Genomic DNA, 22,947 nt, shown 5'->3' with positions numbered 1-22,947 from the left:
TGAAAAGCAAAAAAAAAAAAAGGCCCATTTTACAAGATGCTATGGAGGTTATGCAAACCAATTTGATTGTTCAGTGTCACTTCCTATATTTTATGGTTTGAGCTCAAAAAATTCTTTTTTGCATATTCATGACCTTGAAGAAGTTTTTGCTAGCGATGAAGTGACTCTTTTACATGTATTTTCAGCATCTTTGCGTGATAGTGCTCTAGATTGGTTTAATTCTTTGAGTCCAAGATTGACATAAAGTGGGATTGTAATACAGTTTTTCAAAACTTTCAATCCCTCATATGAGACTCATATGCTTTTACAAAAACTATCAGATTTCTCTCAACATGATGATGAATCTTTGTCACAGTGTTGGGAGCGTTTTAAATTTGTCGTATTCTCTTAGTCGAGTTTTAATTGTGAGCTTGGCAATCCTCTGGTTATCTTTTCTCATGGTTTAAATCCTAAGACATGTCATGTGAATTTTAGGTCTACTGACGAATTTCTGGATAAAAATCCTGAAGAGGCTTGGGATTCTTAGATGAATTAACCCAAAAGGTTCAATTTTGTGAGTTGTCTGAAAGTTCTGAGGATACCAATTCTGATGGAAGTAAAAAAGAGGAAATAGAGCTGCTTCCTAAGGATAGCAGTTCTGATGCATGGGAAAAAGAGGAAATAGAGCCGCTTGTCATTAGTGAAGGCTATATGCCTTTTGAGGAGTCTTTGCCTATAGTTGCACTAGGCTATATGCCTTTTGAGGAGTCATTGCCAATAGTTGCACTGAATAATCCAATACTCTTGGCTTTAGATAGTGTCACCCCTCCTACTGAGTCTCCAACTTTACAAGAGTTTTTAAATGTAGAACTGATTGATTTTCTTGGTGTTAATAAATATAATTTAGTTTATCATTCTTATCTTGTGGATTTTGTCAACAATTTAAAAATTGATCCAGTTTGGGCTATCCACTTGGTGGTACTTAAATATTTAAAACGAATTCGGCAAATGCGCTACTCGAAGTATCTAATCTTGTGGTATGGCCGAGTTCAATTCTTGATAAAAGGTATAGAATGGAGTACTATGTTAATTGTCTTAGCTCTAGTTGGCATGACAAATGTTCGGTACCCATGTTTGGCTGCTCGTACATAAACTTTTTTTTTTTTGTTATGGTATAGCCACCCGTTTCTCGTTTGAGAAATAGAGAGAAAAGTAGTACCCGTGTCTTTCGCGTGAAGAAAGTGGATGATTTTTTTTTATTTCATTTTAATTCTTGCATAGTTTATTTCTTTTAGTTATTTTTCTTGTTGTCTTGGAGCCTAACGTTTTGTAGGTTATTCGATCCAAGTTGTGGCGTCTCCCTCTCTCTATAGTTTCCTCTACTTAGTCTCATTTTTTCGAGGTGATATCTCTTCTCTCTTTTATGGTTCTGTCCTATCTTTATTTTTCGTGCTTTTAATGCGGGCATTGAATAGTTTAAGTTGGGAGTAAGGATCACTTTGTTCTTTATTTGAAAAAAATAAAAAAAATAGTAGGACTCTTTTTGCATGAGACTTGAAGGCTGTTGAGATTGGCTCTTAGTTGATTGAGTTCGTGATAGTCATTATTTTGATATTGTGGTGGCATAGTAGTTTTTCTTGCTAGCTTGCCGCGAAAAATTTGTCATGGCATTTATTTTAGCGCATTTGCACTTCACGTCTATTTGGGCTTTGGTTGCTTATGAGCTGTGACTTGATTATTCTCGATGGCTAGTTTAGTGGAGACTTATGCCCATGTGAGTTTAGAGCTACTTTTTCTTGGAGTGGTGTCAAATAAACTCTTATTGTCACAAAAGAGCAAATTCGTTGTTGATCTCATTATTTTTGTTGTTGTCAAGTGTTAAGAATATTTTGACTCTTTTGAATTGCTTACTTGTCTCTTGGGTTTGGAAGTTGCCTGGTTGTGTTGCCCATTAGAGAGGATTATAGGCCATCTTTGTTATTTAGAGCCGATTCATTTTTTTTTTCATACATTTATCTCTTGTTACCCCAATTGAGCCTCTCGCATAATACCCTTTTCTTGTTGAACCCTAGAATCTAAATTGTGTCTTGAGAAGAGTTAGTAATTGTGGAGGTGAATTATTCGGAAAGGAGTGATTAAATGTAGAGAGAATTGAGTTTTATTGATTGACGATCTTTCCCATAAAAAATAAAAAATAAAAAGAAGAGGAAAAAAAGCAAAAAGGGGAAGACACTAAATTATTGAGAAAATGAGAAATACTTGTTCTTAATGTGGGAAAGAAATGTAGAAAAAAGAGATGTGATGGAGTTGGAAATCAAAAAAAAAGAGAAGTTAGAGGGGCACACATTATTTTATTTGCCCTATTGTTGCAAGTCATTCTTAGACACGTGAATATCTTACCTAACCTTGAAATACTTTCCCTTACCTAACGTTATAACCGAAATGAAAGTCCTATTTGATCTTAGAGGCAATAGACTGTGAATTGGTGGATAAAGAGAGAATTCAATACATGACTCTGTTCATGAGATCGTGTGTCCACTATATAACGCTTTCTTTTCGTGTCAACTTGTGCAGGATACTTTGCTTTCATTTACATAATTTTCGCTTGCACATAGTGAGAATAATATATATGCACATTGTTTCGAATGATTTCATTTGTTGATTGCATGACACGATGAGATTTGAAGTCAAGACTCGGTCCGGAGAGAACTTTTGGTTATTTTTCACTTGTGACCGAAGCCCTTATTCACACACGCTGAGTATAGATGCCATAACTTATTTTTCTGACTTGATAGTATCTAGAACTGCTTATGCCTTTATCTTATTGCAATGGCTTTATATTCTTTTGCTTGAGATATCATTGAGCTGTCTTACAGGTTTTCGGGTTTTGTGTGAAAAGAATTCACAGTGTTTGTGGGTGTTCATTGCTTTAAATCCTCATGAAACTTCACTCGTCCTCTGGGGGATCGCCTATGAGTTTATAAGGCTTGTTGCACGGGTTAAGTGCAATCGTGAGTCCTACGAAAGTGGCGTAGTTAAAATTTATCTTATTTGTTTTCCTTACTCGGTACTAGCAAAGTGTAAGTTGAGGGGTGTGATAGACGCGTAAATGTTCACATACGCGCCCCTTAATTTATCCTTGCTAAATCTATTTTTATATTATTTCTTGGAGCTTAATACTTGATTTTTGTGTTGTAGATATTTTGAAAAATATACTGGAATACATTCCAAGTTATGGCTAGAGGTACAAAAATTGGGCATTAGAAAATGTTCCAACTGTGCACGTGATTGTGAAGGGCAGCAGAAGAATAGAAGTCATTGCATGTTTTTATGGTGGGCCAAAGGTCTACTATAATTGATTACATTTTAAATTAAGCCTGGCCCACGACTTTTGAAGGAGTAAAAGAATAGGGTTTTATTATTATTAATATAAAGGGACGTAGTGGCAGCTTTGAAAAAGGAGCTGGGCACAGCCACGACTCTCTTTCGACGGACGATTTATTTTATTCCCACGCACAGGCAAAAAAACAAAGAAAAGGGCAGCCGTGATATCTTCTTGGAATCACGCTGTCAGAGAAAAAAAGCAAGGTCTGAGAGCTGCGAACAGAGAACGGGGGCTGCGACTCTCTGATTCCATTATTGTTTTTTAGTTTCTTCAGTTGTTTTTCCTTTTAAGTTATTAAAATTTTATTCAATTACTCGCATTTCGATAATTTATTTTAATTTTTGTTCTTTATAAAAGTTGTTTGTTGATCCTTATTTAAGTTAGATCTTTTATTTATTTTTCACCTCCAGTAAAAAGTATGATGCAAGTTAAGATTTATTTTGCTTTTTGTTTAATAAAGTGTGAGTAGTCATATAGGTAGGGTCGAGGGATGATTAGCACATCGTGCATAATTAGGGTACTATTCCTTTTATCAAACAATGAAAAAACGATGTTAGATTGGAAAATACTTCCCGCGGACGAATCCGGGCATCGTCGGAGCCCATGTGAACGGGGAAATTAGGGTCCAAAACTCATTCTTTGTTGTATATGGGTATATGGCGACCATAGGGTCTCGCATCTTGCGGGGTATCTTTTTCAATCTAAAATTAAACATTTTTAAGAACTCCAAACAGAGCAGGTTATTCCGGACTAGTTACAAGTGCTATGAACCCTACGACCGTACCTTTCTTTTAATTATCTAAAAAGTACAATCAATTTTGTAGGTTTAGTTTAATCTCAATCAATCGTTAAGGGGTGGCTACCTAAGAGCAAGTTTAATTAATAACAACTCGAATTTTTAGTCAGCACACTTCACTGTCCTTAGTGGATTTGACTCCGGACTTATCGGATATTGTGCTACATCGGTCTCCGCCCTACGCTTGGGGCAACCCATTATTTTAGGTTTAGGAAATCGTCAAGCATTTTTGGCGCCGTTGCCGGGGATGATAACATGTGTTAAGAATTCGGGTAGTTATTTTTTTTATTTTTTTGTTTTATTTTTAGTTTTTTATTGTTTTTTAATTTTTTTTAATTGTTGAAAATCAAAAAAAAAAAAAAGGCCCATTTTACAAGATGCTATGGAAGTTATGCAAACCAATTTGATTGTTCAGTGTCACTTCTTATATTTTATGGTTTGGCCTCAGAAAATTCTTTTCGCATATTCATGACCTTAAGGAAGTTTTTGCTAGTGATGAAGTGACTCTTTAACATGTATTTTCAGTATCTTTGCGTGATAGTGCTCTAGATTGGTTTAATTATTTGAGTCCAAGATTAACATGGAGTGAGATTGTACTACAGTTTTTCAAAACTTTCAATCCCTCATATGAGACTCATATGCTTTTACAAAAACTATCAGATTTCTCTCAAGATGATGATGGGTCTTTGTCACAGTGTTAGGAGCGTTTTAAATTTGTCGTATTCTCTTAGTCGAGTTTTAATTGTGAGTTTGGCAATCTTCTGATTAACTTTTGTCGTGGTTTAAATCCTAAGACATGTCATGTGGATTTTAGGTCTACTGACAAATTTTTGGATAAAAATCCTGAAGAGGCATGAGATTTCTTAGATGAATTAACCTAAAAGGTTCAATTTTGTGAGTTGACTGAAAGTTTTGAGGATACCAATTCTGATGGAAGTGAAAAAGAGGAAATAGAGCCGCTTCCTAAGAATAGCAGTTCTGATGCAAGGGAAAAAGAGAAAATTGAGCCGCTTGTCATTAGTGAAGGCTATATGCCTTTTGAGGAGTCTTTGCCTATAGTTGCACTAGGCTATATACCTTTTGAGGAGTCTTTGCCTATAGTGGCATTAGGCTATATGCCTTTTGAAGAGTCATTGTCAATAGTTTCATTGAATAATCCAATACTTTTGGCTTTAGATAGTGTTACCTCTCCTACTGAGTCTCCAACTTCACAAGAGTTTTTAAATGTGGAAATGATTGATTTTCTTGGTGTTGATGAATTTAATTTAGTTTATTATTCTTATCTTGTGGCTTTGGTAAACAATTTGAAAATTGATCTAGTTTGGGCTGTCCACTTGGTGGTACTTAAATATTTAAAACCAATTCAACAAATGCGCTACTCGAAGTATCTAATCTTGCGGCATGGCCGAGTTCAATTTTTGATAAAAGGTATAGACTGGAGTACTATGTTAATTGTCTTAAATCTAGTTGACATGAAAAATGTTCGGTTCCCGCGTTTGGCTGCTCGTACATAAACTTTTTTTTTTTTGGTCTAGTATAGTCACCCATTTCTCGTTTGAGAAATAGAGAGAAAAGTAGTACCCGTGTCTTTCGCGTGAAGAAAGTGGATGATTTTTTTTTTTATATTTCATTTTATTTATTGCATGGTTTATTTCTTTTAGTTATTTTTTTTGTTGTCTTGGAGGTTAACGTTTTGTAGGTTGTTCGATCAGAGTTGGGGGGTCTCCCTCACTTTATAGTTTGCGCTGCTTAGTCCCCTTTTTTCGAGGTGATATCTCTTCTCTCTGCTTAGTTCAAGTTGCGGGGAAGGATCACTTCGTTCTTTATTTGAAAAAAATAAAAAAATAGTAAGATTCTTTTCGCATGAGACTTGAAGGCTGTTGAGATTGGCTCTTAGTTGATTGAGTTCGTGATAGTCATTATTTTTATATTGTGGTGGCATAATAGTTCTTCTTGCTAGTTTGTCGCGAAGAATTTGTCATGACATTTATTTTAACGCATTTGCACTTCACGTCTATTTGGGCTTTGGTTGCTTATGAGCTGTGACTTGATTATTCTCGATGGCTAGTTTAGTGGAGACTTATGCCCATGTGAGTTTAAAGCCTTACTTTTTCTTGGAGTGGTGTCACATAAACTCTTATTGTCACAAAAGAGCAAATTCGTTGTTGATCTCATTATTTTTGTTGTTGTCAAGTGTTGAGAATATTTTGAATTGCCTACTTGTCTCTTGGGTTTGGAAGTTGTCTGGTTGTGTTGCCCATTGGAGAGGATTATAGACCATCTTTGTTATTTAGAGCTGGTTCATTTTTTTTTCATACATTTATCTCTTGTTACCCCAATTGAGCCTCTCGCATAATATCATTTTCTTGTTGAACCCTACAATCTAAATTGTGTCTTGAGAAGGGTTAGTAATTGTGGAGGTGAATTATTCAGAAAGGAGTGATTAAATGTAGTGAGAATTGAGTTTTATTGATTGGTGATCTTTTCCATGAAAAATCAAAAAAAAAAAAGAAGAGGAAAAAAAGCAAAAAGGGGATGACACTAAATTATTGAGAAAATGAGAAATACTTGTTCTTAATGTGGGAAAGAAATGTAAGAAAGAGAGATGTGACGGAGTTGAAAATTAAAAAAAAAGAGAAGTTAGAGGGGCACACATTATTTTATTTGCCCTATTGTTGCAAGTCATTTTTAGACACATGAATATCTTACTTAACCTTGAAATACTTTCCCTTACCTAACGTTATAATCAAAATGAAAGTCCTATTTGATCCTAGGGGCAATGGACTGTGAATTGGTGGATAAAGAGAGAATTCAATACTTGGCTCCGTTCATGAGATCGTGTGTCCACTATATAAAGCTTTCTTTTCGTGTCAACTTGTGCAGGATACTTGCTTTCATTTACATAATTTCCGGCTGCACATATTGAGAATAATATGTACCTTGTTTCGGATGATTTCATTTGTTGAGTGCATGACACAGTGAGATTTGAAGTCGAGACTCGATCCGGAGAGAACTTTTGGTTATTTTTCACTTGTGACCGTAGCCCTTATTCACACACGCTGAGTATAGGTGCCATAACTTATTTTTCTGACTAGATAGTATCGAGAACTGCTTATGCCGTTATCTTATTGCGATGGCATTATATTCTTTTACTTAAGATATCATTGAGCTGTCTTACAAGTTTTCGGGTTTTGTGTGAAAAGAATTCACAATGTTTGTGGGTGTTTATTGCTGTAAATCCTCACGAAACTTCACTCGTCCTCTGGGGGATCGCCTATGAGTTTAAAAGGCTTGTTGCATGGGTTAAGTGCAATCGTGAGTCCTACGAAAGTGGCGTAGTTAAAATTTATCTTATTTTTTTTCTTTACTCGGGACTAGCAAAGTGTAAGTTGATGGGTGTGATAGGCGCGTAAATATTCACATACACGTCCCTTAATTTATCCTTGCTAAATTTATTTTTATATTATTTTTTAGAGCTTAGTACTTGATTTTTGTGTTATAGGTATTTTGGAAAATATACTGAAATACATTCTAGGTTATGACTAGAGGTACAAAAATTGGCATTAGAAAATGTTCTAACTGTGCACGTGATTGTGAAGGGTAGCAGAAGAATAGAAGTCATTACATGTTTTTATGGTGGGCCAAAGGTCTACTATAATTGATTACATTTTAAATTAAGGCTGGCCCACGACTTTTGAAGGAGTAAAAGAATAGGGTTTTATATATTAATATAAAGAGAGGCAGTAGCAGCTTTGAAAAAGGAGCTGCGCACAACCACGACACTCTTTTGGCGGATGACTTATTTTATTCCCACGCACAGACAAAAAAACAAAGAAAGGGGCAGCCGTGATATCTTCTTGGCATCACGCTGTCAAGAGAAAAAAAGCAGGGTCCGAGAGCTGCGAACAGAGAACGGGGGCTGCGACTCTCTAGTTCCATTATTGTTTTTTAGTTTCTTCAGTTGTTTTTTCTTTCAAGTTATTAAAATTTTGTTTAATTACTCGTATTTCGGTAATTTATTTTAATTTCTATTCTTTATAAAAGTTGTTCGTTGATCGTTATTTAACTTAGATCTTTTATTTATTTTTCACCTCCAGCAAAAAGCATGATGCAAGTTAAGGTTTATTTTGACTTTTGTTTAATAATGTGTGAGTAGTCATATAGGTAGGACCGCGGGGTGATTAGCACACTGTGCCTAGTTCGGGCACTGTTCCTTTAATCAAACAATGAAAAAACGATGTTAGATTGGAAAATACTTCCCGCGGACGAATCCGGGTATCATCGGAGCCCATGTGAACGGGAGAATGGGGATCCAAAACTCATTCTTCGCTGCGCATGGGTATACGGCGACCATAGGGTCTCGCATCTTGCAGGGTATCTTTTTCAATCTAATATTAAACATTTTTAAGAACTCCAAACAGAGCAAGTTAATCCGGACTAGTTACAAGTGCTATGAACCTTACGACCGTACCTTTCTTTTAATTATCTGAAAAGTACAATCAATTTCGTAGGTTTAGTTAAATCTCAATCAATCGTTAAAGGGTGGCTACTTAAGAGCCAGTTTAATTAATAACAACCCGAATTTTTAGTTAGCACACTTCACCATCCTTAGTGGATTCAACTCCGGACTTACCGGATATTGTGTTACGTCGGTCTCCGCCCTACGCTTGGGGCAACCCATTATTTTAGGTCTAGGAAATCGTCAAGCATCCACTCATCAATACCCTTGAAAAAACTAGTGGCGATAAGAATTTTAGCCACAATAAAAGAAGACATTTTCATTGTCGATTCATCAGTAGATAAAAAAGAACCTCATAATTCTCCAATAGATTTGAAAGAAGTATTACTCCATCCATTAAGCGGTATTCCATAGCAACATAACCACACAAATCTTTCAACGGACGCCGCTTGTCCATCACAAGGTTTAGTTTCAGAGAACCACCTTTGAAGACAGTTTTCTTCAATCATTTTCTCCATTTCTTCCATGCTGGTACAAGTTAAAATTATAAACCTTCCACCCATCGCCTTAAACTCAATATTATCTAAGCCCATTCCTGTCATCTAAACCTTTAACTCATTGATGTTATTAACCTGTGTAATTTTGCAACCGCACTGCGGTATAACCACCCATTGCCAGCAGATTTTAAGGAAACCTTTCGACTCCTTTGATCACTACATTTCAAACCCTCCTCCGTTTCCTTCCTAGCGGTATCACCTACAAGTGTTTGAGCATAAGATTTGAAAGACTTCAAATTAGCACTTGAAGAACTTTCAAATCTTAATGCTCTGGGGCCAATCCCGGCTGGATTAGACTTGCTCAAGTGCCCAAGATTCTCCGTTCTCTTCACCCCCATTTGTTTGTTACCCTGTAATACCCTGCTGTGAGTTTTAAGCACACGTTCTTTAGAGCCATTCTGCGTAAAGTATGCCAATTTTACCACCAATTTCCTATTATATAGCCACCTCCATACCATGAGCCTGAAAATGGCCATATCAGCAGATACAGAGCAATTTATATCTAACGAAACCAAATTTACTTCCTGTCTTGCTACTCCTTTTGAGAGGGATGAAAGCATCCCTGACCACACCATAGTTATTGAATACTTTCCTCAACCACAGATGGGTTGGAATATTATCAACAAACAAAGTAACTAGTACATCCATGGTGCTTACACATTGAAGAATCAACCCGAAATTGAACAACCCATGGACAGAATAATCAACTGAAAGCCCTCAAAAGCAACACAGCCAAGACACCTTCGGCACACTGACCGATCAATAGAACAGAGAACCCAAGAGCAGAAAAATTACCTCGGAATAGAGAGGGAAATACGTGGATCTCAATTCAGCTACAGAGGTTACGGGGACTAGAAAAGAAAAATGGAAACAAAAGTCGATTGAAAATATGTTGGGAATTCCAAAATCCAAGAAAAGAGGCGGTAGAAAGAAGAAAAAATATGTTTTGTTTAGATCGGCAATAGCAGCAATCGCTTTATCATCTGAAGGTAGTAATAATAGGAATAGATCCATTCTCGATGAAACTCAAGTAATTTGGGCTCTTGACGAGGCTCGAAAAGTTTGGGATCTTTGGGAAATTCTATTTTTGAGCTATAATGGTGACAAAGAGGATGTGATCATAAGGATTGCTCAGATGGAGGAAATGGATGAGGAGCATTAGAGAGATTAGGTTTTGGTTCAATTTGAAGAAAACTTCCTTTTCTTAATTTTCTTTTTAAATTTTTGATCGGCAAGAAAGTTTATTTGTTAGATCTCGATAAATGATACATCGAGCAAAAGCCCCAAACCAAACCAATGAGAAGGAGTCATTAGAAAAGCAGAGGCAAGAGAGAGAGAATCCAGTGATCGAAATGCCCAAAAGGAAATGAAACAAAGAAAGCTATACAACATTGTTTAAGCAAAACATTAAAGACAGCCTTGGGCTCCCCTTCCTTACATTACACATTAAGAGTTTTACTTGGAATTGAGTACTCCCAAATTCAAAGTAACAAATTCAAACCAAAGGGTTGGCTAAATGCTTAGATTTTTCCATTACACATTCACGCTTTGAGGTTACTCGTATAGCTTAGCTATTGTAAAATCGGGAACAGAAAAAACAAATGTATTAGTGGGGGCAAACCTAACCCCATGCCTTCTTAATGATACATTTTTCGCCGGTAAAATAACATGTTGCTGACTATATATGTAATCTCAATGTAATTAACAAAAATGAGCTTGTTCGTACGAAATAGTTGTGTGAAAAATTGGCACTCTAAGAAATAGATAGACAAAACATCCAAATAAAGAAAATTTAAAGTAATTTTAGTGAAAATCTGTCATAAACTTTTTTGGTATAGTAAATTAAAATATAGAATTATTAACATCATTTTTCAAAATAAATCCGGGGACACGCCCCCGCGGGACCGACATAGGTTCGGCCCACAATTACTTGATCATAATTTCAAATAATAATTGGGCTGATATATGCCCCAACTAGACATCAAGTTTCAATCAAAAAGTCGAATTTCAATCAAACACTCAAGAAAAGTAGAAGTCAATGTTTATCTATGATCTCTGCTACAGAAATAAATAGTACTAATTAATCAACAAAGCATCAATCTGAAACGGAAGACACATTCCATTAATTGTAGGTTTATTATCCTAATCCTTGGTTAATTGTAGGTTTATTATCCTAATCCTTGGTTAATTGGTTTACGGAAAACACTTTTGCCTCCTGTCACATACCACCATCAGACCATCACAAAAAAACCCCCAATATCACTGCGAACCACAATGTCCGAAAAGCCCCAATTTGCTACCACATCACCAAAACCTTAAATTTAAAAAAAAAAACCTGAGCTATTGAAAACCCCACCCCAGACACGCCGTTGCCAATTGACGCTTCTAAAACCCCAGGGAGCACCAGCCAAAACAAAACCGAACACCACCGCACCCATGCCACCATCCAACAGCCCAAAACAAACCCCGCCCAGCCTCGCACCAACAGAAGCCACCAAAGTCGAAACCGGTGATGCACTGATGTAGAACACGTGGAGGTCCAATTTCATGATCAATTGGACCGATCGAAACCACGAAAGCCCAAACGTTGTTTAATTGCAAATTACTCAATTTGGCAACTTTCGGACAAGCTAGGTGTTGTTTAATTGCAAATTACCCTAGTTGATGATCAATGGTATTTTTTGGCCAAATTCTTAAATTAGGCCTCTAATTGGACGTTTTTGTCGTTTTAAGAAATATTAGTTTCGTTAATAACTTTTAGCATATAATTCCATAGAATTTGATTCTTTTTGGAAAAGTCATGTTTTTCTTTTCTTTTTTCAATTTTATTATTTTTCCCAAATTTTGAAAATTTTCGTTTTTGAGTTAGGGTTGTACTAGGGTTAACATTTTTTCTATAAAAGGGATTGTAACATAATGTTTAAGCAGCTTTTTATTAATAATATTTAGACTTTTTCTTTTTCTCTTGAGGATTCAAAAATTGCTCGTGGTTACGAGTACCTATCATTCGTTTGATTAGCACGCAACTAATTTCTTTGTTATTTTCGCTGCGTTGATCATGCACGCTCGCACCCTTCCATCGATCACACCAGGACAGCCATTGAAATGGAGACCAGGATGGTACGCCGGAGAAGTGGCCAGCAAACCCGAGGCCGCATGGATCACCTCACCGTTAAGCACAAACCAGATCCCCAAGGATGGGATCCGGCCGGAGACCCAAAAACACCCAAGACGATGCCACCATCTGCAGCCAAAGCCCCAGGCCATTAGGTAGGAGTCGTCCAACCATGGAAGGAGCCGACAGAGGAAGACGGCAGAAGCAAGTGGGAAAGGTCGACGGAAAGAGGCGAGACCGACGAACGGGGAAAGGGGAAGGGGGAAGGGGAAAGTATCAGAGGAAAGGAGACGGAAAAAGAAAGGAAAAAGGAGGCCAGGGGAGGAGTGAGGAAGACCGCTTCCCTCTTCCCCGGCGGCGGCGGCGCGATTGAAGAGGGGGGGCACGCGACTCCCTGCATCTTCTTGAATCTGGTCAACAAGTTGTACATTTGCTACCGAAGAAAGTAGAAGTAATGTTTATGACGAGTTCTTTTAAATAAGCAAAGTCGTTTATTTTTTATTTTTATTTAAATTTTTTTCGTATTTATTAATTTCTCGTCAATTTTTTAGAAATTATTGCTTCGTCATGACGAGAGGAATCTAAAAAGTAAAAATTACGATCGAAATCCAATTTTATTTTGAATAAAGACAAAAAAATTGGCTTATTGGCTTATTTTTTGTCATTATTCAAAAAAAAAAAGGTTTTGACAGAAATTTTTTACTTTTTAAATTCCTCTCGTCATGACAAAGCAATAATCTCCAAATGAGAAAAAAATTTGAATAAGTACAAAAAATACACCACTTCGGCTTATTTAAAAGAACAAACAAAGTATAACGTTTATGACAATTTGATTTCCAAACGAGGGTATCCAAAATTTTGTCTAATCGATTGTTTAGGTGTAGTCACAAGTTTCCATAAAAAAGCCATGTGATTTTTTTCTCTTAATTTAAAATTTTGGCGTTTATTGCACCAAATTTTTGGGTGAAAAAAATTGAATTTCGGTCATAAATACTTTTGACTTTTTCGATTCCTCTCGTCGAGACGTATCAATAATTCATAAAAGTTTAACGCATAATTAACAAAAGGAAAAAAAATTTGAACAAAGACATAATATAAAGGCAACGAGGCTTTTCTAGGAAAACTCCAATCGTTCCACAAATATTCGAAGATATATGAAGGCAAAGGCATAATATAAAGGCATAATATAAAGGCAAAGGCACCGAGGCTTTTCTAGGCTTAATTTTTATTTAAATTTGGAGCATTGTGCCTCTTGAGCAGTCCAGGTGGATACATGCATGCATGTCTGCAAGCAAACATATTTGAAAATTTTATTAGTTTTTTGAGTTCTTTGTGGGGGTGGCGGCTTGTGGTGCGCCTCTCTCTCTCTCTCTCTCTCTCTCTCACTAGAAGAGTTTCTCTCTCTAAAGACCTCTGCCTATAAGTAAGGCACCCATCTTTCTTATCCCCATCCAAATCCCAACTTTTCTCTCTTGTTATTGTCTTATTATTGCTCCTTCTTTTTCCAAGATCTGATTTGCTTAACCTTTTAGAAACACAACACATTTCTCATACACCTTCCAGCCATGGTTGTTGCTGGAAAACTCTCTGTGGTGCTCATTACGGTGCTAATAGCCACCGTTTCCAACTCTGTTTCCGCAGATCCGGATATGCTCCAAGACGTTTGTGTTGCTGATTTCAATAATGGTATTTTTTTTCATATAGCAATGTTACAAACACGTACACCCTAATTTTAAACACAATTCTTGATATAAGTGTATTCGGAACCGCTAGATGCATATAAATTTAAACATATCAAACAGTTTTAGATACAGTTGTATCTGAAATTGTGTTTTAAATGTACATTCCTAGACATTTTGCTATCAAAAACCTGTTTCTCTTTTTTGCTCGTACTTATGGTTCAAAGCATTATCGAATATGTTTGTGTTTGCAAATAGTGTTTCAAATTCGACCCGAATTTTTTGAGGATTAGTACGCACCCAATTTTCTTCCCTTAAACTACCCATAATCCATTGTGGCACAAGGAAATAAACTTTGGTTGGAGAGTGAGAGACACAATTGATTTGGAGATCCACATAAATTAGATTTATGGGGCATTTATGGGTTCACCATAGCATTTCTCTTCAGAAAAAAAGTACTTGTTGTACTAGTACTATGCGTTTTTGTATTGTAGCATACTACACTTGATGTTGGGATGATTTTGGTCAAATGCAACAATAAGTTTGAAGTGATTTAGTATTTTCTTCGAGCAACTAAAATGTTGATGTACTTATTTCTTATCTATTTAATTGTAAAACACTGGCAATTTAAAAAAAAATTTAAATAGGCATCCTATTAAGAAAATTTATTTAGGTGTTTATCCTAGTGGGTTTGAATACTTATGTTCTCAATTCTTAAATTAGTTGAATGACCCATTTTGCCCTCATTAATTAACTCTCTCTCTCTCTCTCTCTCTCTCTCTCTCTCTCTCTCTCTCTCTCTCCAACCAAAATTTATAACTCTTTCATTTAAGAAATTGCAATTATCTCTCTCCATTTTTTACCTTTTATTTACTACACCCCATTTATTATTTACCTTACCAACCAATTATCCGAATATGATCAATTCTAAAATAACTCATGTTTTCATGAATTATATTGACAAAAATATTAATCATATTTGGAAGATGAAAAATATTGACAAAATTACTATGAAAAATATTTCAAAACATGGTGGATATTCAAATGGATCATGTTTTTGAAGCAAATCCACCATGTTTATCGTGATTTATTATTGTGAATTCTCCATAAAAATTTTAGGCTAAAAAATGAGAGCCAATTCTTGAATAATTTTTAAAAATGTACATAGTATATCATGAGATAATTATGCACAAATTCATGCATGTACTCATATCGGTCATATTTTTTATGAAATATTTCTGCATAATATATCATATTTTAAAATATGGTGGAGATTCAAATCGATCATTTTTTTCATAGATTATTTTCTACAAAATTTCCATGAAACTTCTTGTCTCAAAATTGTTGTAAGTTAAGAAATAATTACAAAAATAATAAATTTGCTACCCGGGTAGATATACAAAACAAATAAGCACTGTATAATTTCCTTTTTACATGAATTTGTTACGTTCCCAAGGGAAGCACTGGATAATTTATCTTATACAAACCGAAGGAAGCGCTGAACAATTTCAGGCGACGTGGATGACGGCGCCCGTGGTCAGATTTGCAGGAGTGCACGACCGCGTTCATGGCGATGCGGTGGAGATCGCCGTTCCACAAAGAGAGGAGAGAGAGAGAGAGAGAGTGTGTGAGAGTGTGTGTTTGTGGCGGCGCTTGCGGAGGAGGAGCGCAAATCAACGCTGCTCCGGCGTGGCATCTAGTCTATCTCAAATCTTCGCCACTCCGGCGTGGAATATAATGTACGTACTTGCCGATCTATTTCGGAATTGAAGATGGTGGTTTCCGGTGTTGCTATCTTCTTCGAAAAGTAGGAAACCGCCTGGGCGGTTTTGCCGTTCCATTTTTTCCTTTTTCCCGGGTGTTTGAATGTGTTCAGATGGGGAAAGGGATAATGATCCCATGATTCTCCGGTACATTTTAGGGCTGCGCTAATGCCACGACTGATTGTGTTAGTGCCACAAACTTTGAATGCAAATGACACTCTTAGCCCTCATTCAATCTGACAACCCTTTCCTCTCTCTTTCTCTCTCTCTCAACCCCTCCCCCAACCTCGCCTTCCCCACCGAATCTCGTTGGCTCCGTTTGAAAACCCTCTGTCTTTCTCGCCTTGCCTTCTACTACTCTACTTTTGACAAATTCAGGACCTCTAAATCGAGTCACTCTTTCCCGAAATTAGGAGATTGGGTGTTTCGCATCATTTGAAAGTCTGTCATAGAGTCACCGGAAATTGGATTTGGTTTCTATTGAGCCTATGGAGTTTGAGCAGCAAAGTACTCCTAGTTTAGATTTCTATCGAAATTTGGTAACACAGTAGAAAATAAAAAAAAGTAGTCCACAGGAAATCAAAAAATCTGTAGCCCATTGGAGGATCTGTTCTGGGCCGAGAGAGAGAGAAGTATGGATTTTGTTTCGATTTTGTGCGGAGCCGCGGAGGAATTCGTGGATGAGAACATTTTCACGGCAATACAGTAGCAGGGTCTGAATGGGACAAAGAAGACACAAAGAGAGAGAGAGAGAAAGAGGGGTTATTCAGTAACCGGTGAAGAGAGAACAAGGGAGTTGGATAATTTTTTCCAGTGTTAAGAGGGCAAGAGTGTAAATTTAGTTCAATTGGTCGTGGCAGTAAAGTATGTACTCGTGGCATTATCTGCGCCCACATTTTATTCATATTAATGAAGGGTTAATCAGAAACAAAAATTAGTTTATTCATATTAATGAAGGATGTTATTGCATTTTTTGAATGTCAGAATGGAGACTTAAGTATTTAAATAACTAAGGATGGAGACTTAATTAAGTATCACTAGAGGACATGATTCCCATTTAAGTTTCCCATTTTACCATTTAAGTTTCCCATTTTAAATGGGAATCAAAGTATGTTAGTCTCTTTGTATAATTAGTATGTTAGTCTCTTGTAATTATGTGTAAATCAAAGTATGATATTTAAAATTATAAGACACTAACATACTAATTAATATTTAAAATTACAAGAGACTAACATACTAATTATGCTGAAAATAGTCAAAATAATAACTAAGTACTAGTGTCGAATAAGTATAAATCATGTGAGTGCCCGAAACCTCTGTTAGCTCAACTACAGTTCCGACGTCACTTTCCGTTGGTATTATTGGTTTACGGTATTCTCCTTGACTTGTCAAGAACGAATCTTTTTTCTCAATTTTGCTCACAAATATTGTAGGCCTGTCCAAACCTCATAAATGTATTTCATTTTGGTGTAATTATTCTGCTCTCATTTCTTATTTAGACATAGCAATAGTACCTAATATTACGATACCTTATTGCTGATTCACAGCTGTGAAGATGAATGGTTTTGCCTGCAAAGCAAGTTTCAGTGCATCAGATTTCTTCTTTGCCGGTCTAGCAAAGCCACAGCCCGTCAACAATACACTAGGTTCAATCGTGACTTTTGCTGATGTGATGCAAATTCCTGGCCTCAACACCTTAGGTGTCGCCATGGCCCGCCTCGACTTTGCCCCCGGCAGCCTTAACCAGCCCCACACGCACCCACGCGCCACCGAGATGTTGTTCGTTCTCTACGGAGAATTGGTTGCTGGGTTCATTACCACAGATAATGTGCTTGTTTCCAGGACCATCAAACAGGGTGACATATTTACTTTCCCTAGAGGTTTGGTTCACTTCCAAATTAATAATGGGAAAGGACCAGCCGCCGCTATTGCTGGATTCAACAGCCAGTATCCGGGCCGCCAGAACATTGCCACTGCATTGTTTGCCGCTACACCCCAGGTGTCAGATAGTGTGTTGAGCAAGGCTTTCCAGATATCATATCAAGAGGTTGATGCAATCAAGTCAAAGCTTGCAGGAGAGTCCTAGAGGGTGCTTTGTGATATGGGGTTGATAAGTTGTTGGTTTTCTTGTTTTTCTTCTCATTGTTTATTGAGATAAGGATTCATGGTTTCACGATAAAAAATAGTGGGTCAGAAAGTGAGCCGATGTTGTATTTGAATCCATTTACATATGTATTTAGTTTCACTTCTTGTGTTTACCGAGAAATAAGACTAATAACAATAGCATCTAAATGCATATATATGAAATTTGGATCGTAATGTGACTAACCTCAATTATCTGGCCATCCATTACTACACCTAAATAAATATATTTTCTTTGGCTAAGCTACACATAAATAAATATTAGTATGTATATTTTTAAGAAGAAATAAGATAGAAGCAAAATGGAAAGAAATTTATTGAAAAACAGAAAGCTGATTGACATCTTTTACTATGGGCACTAGCATAATTTTTTAAGGCCATAATTAAGATGAACTGCACATATATTTGGTAATATTACTGTACGCAATAAAAATATAGGGGCACGTGTGCACCTTTTTGAATCAACACTCGGCGCAGTGTACGTGGATTCGACAATTGTCAAGCCCTTGAATTTTATCATACAATGGAGGCCATTCGGACGTAGAGGTGTCAAATGCCGGCACGGCCCGTTTAACTCCGTGCTAATCGTGCTTCGTGCCGTGCCGTGCCGGCCCATTTACAGTATTTTGCTAAAATTGTGTCGTGCCGTGCCGTGCCGTTTGTCAATCGTGCCGTGCCGTGCCGGCCCGTTTTCTTAAATCGTATCGTGTTGTGCCGGCCCGCTTGCCAATCGTGTCGTGTCGTGCAGGCCCATTTTCTTAAATCGTGTCGTGTCGTGCCAGCCCGCTTGCCAATCGTGTCGTGTCGTGCCGGCCCATTTTTTTAAATCATGTCGTGTCGTGTCGTGCCGGCCCTTTTTCTTAAATCGTGTCGGGCCGTGCTGGCCCGTTTTCTTAAATCGTGTCTTGTCGTGCCATTTTCAATCAAGTCAAGACATGCCGACCTGTTTACTTAATCGTGTCGGAGTGTGCCGTTTTAAATCGTGCCGTTTTAAATGAATTCCTTCAATGATGGATGATGATAATGTCGTGTATAGGTTGATCAATGAGAAATAGTCCCAGGATACGGATGATAATGGCTATGGTCCTATGGAAGCTTGGTTGGTTGTTACGCTCCGTTTGAAACTTTGAATATAGATGTTATTCTTGTCTATTTGAATGTAACTTCCAATTTTTGTTCCAATTCCACATTAAGAATGATAAGAATGATGAGAATGTGACTTTCAAATATAAATGTTATTTTTGTTCCAATTCCACCCATTCAATAAGAATGATAATGGTGTCCCTGGACCCTGATCAATCAAATGCAAAATGACGTAAAATTTAACAATTAAAAAAATAACATTACAAATGGTCCTAACTGGAATGTACCAGAGCTGCGACACATTAACAAAACCAAGTAAGCCATGACTTCAAGGGCCTTCAAAGCCTCGAAAACAAATCAAAAGCTCCAAAAGGGCAGTAGGGCACTAGAAGTTGTTACAATTGAAGATCACACCTGCTGAAACTCTAGCAGAAAACCAAAATAACCTTGAAATCAAATCAAAAGCTCCAAAAGCATTCATTTGAACCAACATGGACAAATGCCTCCGAATGCTTGAACTTCGGAATGCCTCAAACTGAACTCCACATGACAAGAGAATGGTGGAATGATCTTGGACACACCTGCTGCTGCACACACTCATTGCACTTGCACACACCTACTGCTGCACACACTCACAGCACTACAGCAGCAGCAACAACAACAGTTTCACACAGCAGCAGCAGAAAACTAGAAGTAAAACCTGCTACACACGTGACACAGCCCTTTTTCACACATAGGCAGCCTCAAATGTAGGCCTTTTGGCTCAGATTTTTAAGCATCATAACCAGAAAACTCAGAGTAGCATTCAAACCGTAAAAAATGCCCCAAATACACAAACTAAACCTGCCAAACTAGCTGAAAACTGCCCAAAACCACACCTGCTGCTGCACACACTCATTGCACTTGCACACACCTACTGTTGCACACACCTACTGCTGCACACACTCACAGCACTACAGCAGGAGCAACAACAACAGTTTCACACAGCAGCAGCAGAAAATTGGAAGTAAAACCTGCTACACACGTGACACAGCCCTTTTCACACATAGGCAGCCTCAAATATAGGCCTTTTGGCTCAGATTTTTAAGCATCATAGCCAGAAAACTCAGAGTAGCGTTCAAACCGTAAAAAATGCCCAAAAAACACAAACTAAACCTGCCAAACTAGTTGAAAACTGCCCAAAACCACACCTGCTGCTGCACACACTCATTGCACTTGCACATTAAGTTACCAGCAGCAGCAGCAACAACAACAACAACAGTTTCACACAAGCAGCAACAACAGCCCCTTTCACACACAGGACAGCCTCAAATATAAGCCTTTTGGCCCAGAAAATAGCATCAAAACTACAGAAGAACAATATGCTAAACCAAACATAGACATGGCATCAAGGTAGTAATGAAAACATGATTGGGCTCAGAAAAAATATATTTTGGGAATTAGAATGGTACTCATGGCTGCATCTAATGATACCCCGCCAAGGTATCCACCTTAATTATAAATTGAATTTTAATTCATCATTGCCCACAAATAAGATAACACCCATGTTCATAATTTTTGCATACCAAAAAACACCAAAACCTATGAAACTTGCTGTTTGACATGCTGTTTTCTGCAGTTTAGGCTCAGATTATATCATGAATCATCATAGCCATACTAAACACCCATTAGGCTCAGCTTATATCATCATAGCCACAGTAAACACCAATTTGGCTCAAATTATATCATCATAGCCACACTAAACACCAAAGGCTCAGATTATATCATCATAGCCACACTTAAACACCAATTAGGCTCAGATTACATCATCATAGCCACACTTAACACCAATTTAGCTCAGATTACATCATCACAGCTATACTAAATACTAAAGGTTCAGATCAGATTATATCATCATAGCACACACTTAGATATATAAAGAATAACACCTGGATGTGGCAACATTAAGTTGCCATTTAAGACCTTATAAGTTACCAGCATCAGCAATGCATCTCTCCCTAATCAGGATCTATAGCTGAGTCCGAAAAATAATCTCTGAATTCATCTCTAGGATGACATTTTTGAATTCCAAGACGTGCATCCTCCCAATCTTTTAAGCATATAAGACAGTCCAAAATGTCAGGAGCTAGTCTGCTCCTCCTCTCATCCAACACTCTATTATCTGCACTAAAAGCAGATTCGGAAGCCACTAAAGACACAGGTGGTGTTAGTAAATCACGTGCCATGATAGAAAGAATAAGAAATGTCCTTTCAGTTTTTTTCCACCAAGCTAAGATATCAAATGATTGTAACTCATCTTTGGTAAGTAAATTTATCTCTAAATATTGACTAAGTTCAGAGCGTGAAGAAGTTTCACTTCTACCCGACCCTGAAATCAGAAACCAAAATGGGTCATTCTCATTGTTACTTGTAGAACATGGGTCATCAATACTTGAAGATGGACCAGCAGTAGTAGTAGTAGTGCTTGCAAATTTAGACTCATATGAAGCATATATTGAAGTCAACAGTGCAGTCACGGTAGAAGTAGAAGGTAATGTAATCCCTAAATTCTCACCAATCCCTTTTAAGAGCAATTCAACACCATTTACCTTAATCCTTGGGTCCATTACAGAAGCTACAATAAATATTGTTGGCATGTTCTCAAAATATTTTTTGAATTTATCTTCCATAGACTTACAAGCAGCTACAAAATTTGGTTTCGTTCTATGATTTTTAAGATTGTGACTCATATTATACAAGTGATTAAGTACAAGACAAGTAGTAGGATAACGAACACCTGAGCAAGCTAAGGTAGCAGCATAAAATATTTTCAAAAATTTCATAAACTCAAAAGCAATCTTCCAATCAGCTCGAGTTAAACCAGCATCAGGACGCGTGTACTTGGAATTAACATAAGCAGAAATTACATCAGCGTGATTCCTACAAGATTTTAACATAAGAAATGTTGAATTTCAACGAGTTTTAACATCAGTTTTGATTTGTTTTTGTTTAACGTTGTAACTTACACACAATCCTTCAAATTCTTGTTGCCTAGCTGGGGACGTAACAATAAAAAGAATAGCATCTCTAATTTTTTCCACTTGTGGTCCTATGTGTTTCAAACCATCTTGCACAACTAAGTTAATTATATGGCATACACATTGCACATGAAAAAATTGTCCGGCATGAGAAGTAGTCAAATTCGTTTTGAACAAATCAATTGAACTGGTATTAGCGGAATGGTTATCAAAAGTAATACTGAAAATTTTATCAACAATTTCAAACTCCCTAAAAACACCCATTATACATTGAAAAATGTTCATAGCATTATGAGGATTCTCCATTAAACGAAAAACAATAATTTTTTTATTCAAAATTCAATTGGCGTCTATATAATGAGCTGTCACAGAAATGTAACCAAGATTATTTTGACCACTCCACATATCAGAAGTAAAAGAGATTAAATTACCAAGTTCCGCAATTTCACTTATCAAATTTTTTCTAACTTCATTAAAAACTTTCAAAGAATCACTTCTGGTTGTATTTCTAGAAACTTTCGAAAAAAGAGGATTAAGATAATGTTTGACAAAATATTCAAATCTAATATCATCACCAAAAGTAAACGGTTGTTCTGCTGCAACTACGTAACGGGCCAATCCCTCTCTCATACTAGATTGAGAATATACGAAATTCGATGTACCATCTACGGTATCAATACCACCAGATTCACCACTGACTTGGCCAACTAAGGTATATTTAAATTTTTGATGTTTGTTCTCTAAATGTCGTTAAAGATGACCTACGCCGCCACCACTTGCGCAAGTAAATTTTTTGGACAATAATTACATACAGCTCTAGGTCCTATATCAATTCCATGTGCATCTTTAAACTTCTTAACAATGGTTAAATGATGCCGTACCCAAGAGCGACGCCTTTTATCACCTGACTGGGCTGATTAGCTACCACCTGCTACGCCCATAGGAGTAGAAGCTGATGCAATGTTAGAAGCA

At 37.0% G+C, this 22,947-nt stretch overlaps 1 protein-coding gene across 3 annotated transcripts in view; it reads left to right on the top strand.

Annotated features, from left to right (window-relative positions):
* The window catches only part of LOC131308766 (germin-like protein 5-1), a 136,528-nt gene extending 118,488 nt beyond the window's left edge, over window positions 1-18,040 (top strand). For 2 of the 3 annotated variants that reach the window (XM_058335771.1, XM_058335777.1), the window contains exon 2: window positions 17,281-18,040. In XM_058335771.1, the coding sequence (XP_058191754.1) occupies window positions 17,281-17,819 (539 nt within the window). In that variant the 3' untranslated portion in view covers window positions 17,820-18,040. Of the gene's footprint in view, window positions 1-13,843; window positions 13,978-17,280 lie in introns of those variants that run through there. The other variant, XM_058335776.1, reaches the window with a different exon arrangement.
* The last annotated feature ends 4,907 nt before the right edge of the window (window positions 18,041-22,947 follow it).

The sequence above is a fragment of the Rhododendron vialii genome, chromosome 11a (genome assembly GCF_030253575.1).
Source record: "Rhododendron vialii isolate Sample 1 chromosome 11a, ASM3025357v1".
NCBI classification, from domain to species: Eukaryota; Viridiplantae; Streptophyta; class Magnoliopsida; order Ericales; family Ericaceae; genus Rhododendron; species Rhododendron vialii.
This window is presented reverse-complemented; position numbering and strand designations above follow the sequence as displayed.